We start from the raw sequence: 5,661 nt of genomic DNA on the forward strand, positions 1-5,661 counted from the left end.
AATAGGCTTTTCTGCAATTTTTAGGTTTCCTACCTGGATTTTTCAGCTTATATCAGGCAGAGTAACATTCTTGAAGACCAAAGCTGTCTAAGTTAGCTTTATGCCTGGAAGCGACTTCCAAGGAACTTAAACCACTGAAGTGGGAGTCACTTGTTAACTAAGTAATTAACTAAATGGAAAAGCCATTGAATTTTAAACCTGATTTGCATGCAGCAATTGTAATTTCATGCTGTTTATGTTCTGGAGAACGCTTAATGCTACAGTGTTTGGAGTTCTTAATTGGACGTATTGCTTATTTACTTCGGAAACCTCTCGGTTGCTGTCACTACACAAAATACCTCTGGCCTTTTAGCAAAAGTTAGTAGCTTGTTTCTGTCAGAGCAAAGCAATCGGACTATAAATAAATGAACAAACTTTTGAGAAGCCAGAGCACTTCTGGAGTTTATTATCAAGTGATACTGTCAAACTGAAGTCCAGTGGGCAGTCCAAAGCCACATAATTATTGCAGGCCTTGACATGGCAGAACTATTTCATGCCTCACTATCAGTAAACAAGATAGTGTGTTCTGGGCCTCTAGTCTGTTGAACACTGTCCCATTAAGCCCTGTCCAAGGGAAGGAATGTCTTCTGGTTTTCTGCTTCTGACTTGTTCCCCTTCCTTCCCCCTCCCCTTAATGGCCTTAACTGCAGTTGTAGATTGTCCTCAGTGGGAGAACAAATTCTTTAAACAAGCCTGGAGAGAATCCTGCAGAGCATGAACTGAGGTAAAAGATGTAATGCATTATAGCCTGACAGAGGACATGGAGTCCCTAAGTGTCTCCAAGTGGCAAAGAAGTATTTTTTAAAAATCAGCACTCCTGACCCCGATTCCCAAAAGGCTCCTAAAGAAATGGATTTGCTTGAGCTGGAATGTTTGGCCGGGGTTGCTCAGTCTCCTAAACACGGCTGGGAGTATGTAATCCATCTGTTGTGTTTGGCCACATTTCCCACTTGGCTACATGGCACAGAAACCTAAGTATTCCAGCTGGGCCTATAAATCCAATTTGGACACACTTTGTCCAGCAGCAACACCAGTAGAGTACTAAATTTCTCCAAGAACACTAGTCATTCTCCTACTGAGAGGTAGTAGACAGATGACTGAACGACAGCTATCTAGCAGAGAGAATTGTTCTCGTGGACAGTTGCGGTGCATGTAACCGATTTCATGTGGGCTTTACCTTCAGTTACAAGAACCGGAGCTAATGAGAGCGCTGAGAAACCAGATTTCCATGGGAAAATTGCTAGGAAACTTTTCCTGCAAACAGTAATTCCAAACGGCTTTTCTTAAGCATTCCTGTTGCCCTGAATTGATGTCTAGCACTAGCTGAGCTTCAGGAGAATTACACTTTTCTTACAGAAGTGGGGAATTACTGGCTTGGAATGCAGTCTGAGCACCGGGTCTGCTGTGGAACTCACAACGGTAGCTGCTTGATCGAAGACCTTTGATTACACTGCAGACACACCCTCGAGTTGTACATACGGAGAACTAACTCCGTAATCTAGCGTGCTGGTATCTTAACTAAGCAGGTGAAGAGTCCGCTTTTTTGGAGCAGTTGACCTTGCTCTCAGGAAAGCTGCTCAGCAGGTTGGAAAACAAAGTAGTGTCACTGCCTTCGGTCCAACTATGAAAATAAATGGCAGTTACAGTTCTGGAGGTTTTATGTAATAGCCATGGAGAGAGAGAGAAAGATAGATATATGTATATATAAAAGATAACCCAAATATTTTCTTCTTCCTAGGAACTCCAGCAGCTTAGCAAGCAATATAGCAATATCAAGCTCCTCCAACTGGGTGAGTAAAGGACTTATACAGAAGTATGTCCAACTACGTCAGGTGCGAGCATCTTAAGAAACTGGTCTCCTGGGTGATCAGTAGCTGTACATGGCCACCTGCAGCAGCTGGAAATGATCACCCTCATCTTAAGATAACACTGGGGAAACACAGTCTGTGTAAAGTCTTGTGTGTATTGTCATCTCTGGGTGCTGCCTAAACGTCCCCATTCAGACTAATGCCTTAGCTCTGGTTTAGCATGTGTTGTGTAGTGACAGATGGCATTTGAACCACACAGTTCCCTGTTCACTGTGGCTATTCTTGGCTCCTCTGTGCAGATGTGGTCTGTGAAAACAGCATCAAGAAAGTAGTCAAGGAAGTGGAAGAAATTGTGGGAGACAAAGGTTTGAACTGCCTCATTAACAATGCTGGCATCAATGTGCTTGCTTCCTTGGAAGAAGTCACAGCAGAGACAATGCTCACCATTTATGAAACCAATACAGTTGCCCAGCTGATGGTCACCAAGGTAAGAATTGGGAGGAATGTGCTTAACCTATGGTACTACAAGAGGCTTTTCCACTAGTGAGCTGGACATGTAACCAAAGCATTTGTCACCTTGGAACTGCACAGATACAGTTCTGATATCAAACTGCATGCCTAGAGAGCAGCAAGAGATCCTTCTTCTCAAGGATCTTTCTTTAAATCCATCCAGTATGAGGTCACTTGAGTGGACAGGTTGGGTATAGGAGGTGGGCAGAGGAGACTGAAGGTCCTTGCAGCTGGCTGTTATAGAAAGGTTTCCTATGGTCAGCTTGTCTGGGAGCCATCACCATTCTGTGCTGGTGGCATAAAGTTGTACTGCAATTCTTAGAGCAGAATGTGAGAGTCTGGCTTGCCTTGAATGGCCCAAGAGCAAGCTGACTGAATTAAAGCAAACTCTTGTTTTCACAGGCTTTTCTACCCCTTCTGAGGAAGGCAGCCCAGCTGAGCACAGGAATGGGCTGCCATAGAGCTGCTATTATCAATATGTCCTCTCTTGCTGCCTCCATGCAACTCGTCCAGGCAAATGAGATGTTCCTCAAGGTCTATCCCTACAGGATAGCAAAGGTTTGTAGGCTTCCCTGGGCTGTGCTTACCGGGTGAAGGCAAGCCTGTGAGGTAAAGACCACTCTGAGCTTAAGACAATGATGTGAGGTGTGCTGCACCTCCTTGGACAGGCTGACAGAGGAACTGTTCTTGTTCTGCATGTGGGTGGAAATGGGACCTGTGAAAACCATACATCTGGAGCAGGCATGCCAGCTTCTTAAGAACAGACTCGCAAATGCTCCATCACTACTACAGATCCATTTCAGAGGGTCTTGGTAACCAGGGAAGAACTGATGCCATCAAGTGTGTGTCCTGTTAGCTGTGTTTCTCTCCAGTCCAAGCAAGATAGCAGGCATGAAACTCAACAAAAGGTGTGCTGACCTCTACATGGTAGTGTTAGTTAGTGAGAGGTGGAGTTTTTAGTTTTGCCACATCCAGAGACTGCGTTTGTACGAACAGTCAAGGTCAGACGTACAGTTTCTCCTACACCACCTACTCATAAGCTGTTAATATGCTTGTTTTCCCTGTTCAGAAGTAAAAACCTGAATGTTTGTGTAGTGATTATTGCAGAAAAACAGAGTCCTTATGCCAATATTATTTTCCCCACAGCTCCTTAGGAGTATCAAATGCTACTTTATCTTCCATCATAACTTAGTGTCAACTTTGGGCAGTAAGCTTATGGCGATAGAGCTTTCACAATGCTCCTCTTAACAGATATCTCTGAGAATGAAGCTTCCACTAAGTCTGGATAAGTTACTGTGATATTGTTACTGCCCCTTCATTTGTCAGGAGACAGTGTGGTGGAAGGGAGGTGCCAATTAGCTTGGCTTAAGGCCTTGCTCAAGGTTCGTAAAGGTAGCACGCTAACAGATGGTTTCCACTCTTGTAGACTGCACTGAATATGATCACCAGGTGTCTTGCTGCAGACTTGAAATCGGATGGAATTCTCTGTATTTCTTTGCATCCAGGCTGGCTTCAGACAGACATGGGCGGAAACATGGTAAGTGACATCCCTCTGAAAATATGAAAGTATGACTGACTCCCTTGTTGTCCCAACCCTTGAGCAAGAACCCACTGCACAGTACACACTTCCATGTGCTGCAGAGGCACACTATGAAACACGAAAATACATCCCCCTTGATTCTAGTAACTCCTGAAATGCATTTGATTCTCTTCTGTAGGCTATTCCCAGTAATGATCTAAGCTTGATTTTTCTCTAGGCTCCCATGCAGGTGCAAGAGGCTATCCCAGGTATTCTCTCTGTTCTGGACCGTCTTGGTGAAAAAGAAAATGGTTCCTTCCTGGACTGGCAAGGAGAAACCCTGCCATGGTAGGAGGGCACAGTATACTACAGGAATAGCACGTCAGTCACTATTGAACTTGCGCCACTAATGTCTGTCTCTAGGGTTTTCTTATACGCTAGTTGAAATAGCCGGTCTGATATCCAGCCTCTCTCTAGGTGTATTTGGAAAGTGAGGTGGCTGACTCTTTTACTTGGTATTGTTACTGCTCTGTTCTAATGCTTCCTGCAAATACTACTGTGCTCTTACTGATGGGTATCTCCTGGAACGATCTAAAATAGATTAAAAACTGCAAGGGGCATCCAGGGGCTGCTTCCTCTTCACTTCCAAAACCAAAGTGGGCCTCTCGCTCTTTGCAGAAGTAAATGACCTGACCTCAGAGTAAGGCCAGCGTAGGCTGTCACATTCCAGTATGTTCAGTCTGCTGTAGACATGTCTCTGGAAAAGGTTCTTTGGTTTCCTTCAGTCCTGAGACAGGGCTGAAATTGCCCGGCTCTAAACTACAACATGAATTTGGTATTTCTGTACATTCCTCAGGAACCTCTGAATGTCCCCAGGTTGACAGCACACACCAGGCACTTGCTTTGTTCCCAGTGGGTGACTAACATCCTGGTATGGGGGTGGGAATTTTGTTTTGTACATAAACTCCTAAAGTGTCTTCAATAAAGTCTTGTTTAAACAAACAATCTGTTTACTGAACTACTTCAGTTAATTTCTCTGTATGTAGGTTTCTCTTCCCTTTCATTAGAGTTGGTTAATTATCTTCTAGTACCTTTGTAGACTATGATAAGTACCTGAATTTAAGATACCGCTATAAAATGGATGACTGCTATTAAAGAAAAGTTTGGTGGTTTCCTCTAAATGAACAGCAAGGGCAGGCCAGTAGTCTGCATGCTGTGAATGAAGTCTCTCTGGTGAAAAGTCTCTGCTGATCTCGCCTTTCTGTTTTCTTTTCCACCATGAAACACCTCCCCTTCTCTCTGCTTACTAAGACTGTTGTTTCTCCTTCCAGACCTCTCCCTGACCCTTGTTTCTGTAACGTTATCTACCACATACAAGCTTTTAAAGTAGGGAAAAGTACTAGGGAAAGTACTTTTCTCTCCCCTGACAAGAGAACTGTACTTCTGCCTTCCAGGAAGAAATTAACCATTGCTATCTCCTTTGGGCTAGATGGGTTTAACACGGTGGGGTGTACCTGAAACTGAGGCAGACCCTTGTTCTGGGCTGAAATACTGAAAGCAGCTGGTGAAAAGATCTGTGTGTTCTGGCTGAGGTAGGGATGAAAGCAAAAAGTTTTTTGAAGTCTGGGACTGGCTTCAACATCGCTCCTTCATGCCAGCTGATTAGGCACTTTCATGCTGTGCCAAGATGGTGGGTTCCTGTACCAAGTAAGAAAAGACAAACAACAGCCAGGTAAGTGGGAGAGACAGTTGTGGCTGCTCCTGGACAGCAGCCACTGTGAGACC

At 44.3% G+C, this 5,661-nt stretch overlaps 1 protein-coding gene across 1 annotated transcript in view; it reads left to right on the forward strand.

Moving 5' to 3' along the window:
- LOC104160557 (uncharacterized oxidoreductase C663.09c-like) overlaps window positions 1–4,309 on the forward strand; it is a 9,966-nt gene extending 5,657 nt beyond the window's left edge. Inside the window, exons 2-6 of the mRNA XM_009698700.1 lie at window positions 1,778–1,829; window positions 2,147–2,334; window positions 2,760–2,915; window positions 3,784–3,894; window positions 4,115–4,309. Coding sequence (XP_009697002.1) covers window positions 1,778–1,829; window positions 2,147–2,334; window positions 2,760–2,915; window positions 3,784–3,894; window positions 4,115–4,228 — 621 coding nt within the window. The 3' untranslated portion in view covers window positions 4,229–4,309. The remainder of the gene's footprint in view (window positions 1–1,777; window positions 1,830–2,146; window positions 2,335–2,759; window positions 2,916–3,783; window positions 3,895–4,114) is intronic.
- Window positions 4,310–5,661: the final 1,352 nt, after the last annotated feature.

This window comes from Cariama cristata, unplaced genomic scaffold, assembly GCF_000690535.1.
Source record: "Cariama cristata isolate BGI_N322 unplaced genomic scaffold, ASM69053v1 scaffold20034, whole genome shotgun sequence".
NCBI classification, from domain to species: domain Eukaryota; kingdom Metazoa; phylum Chordata; class Aves; order Cariamiformes; family Cariamidae; genus Cariama; species Cariama cristata.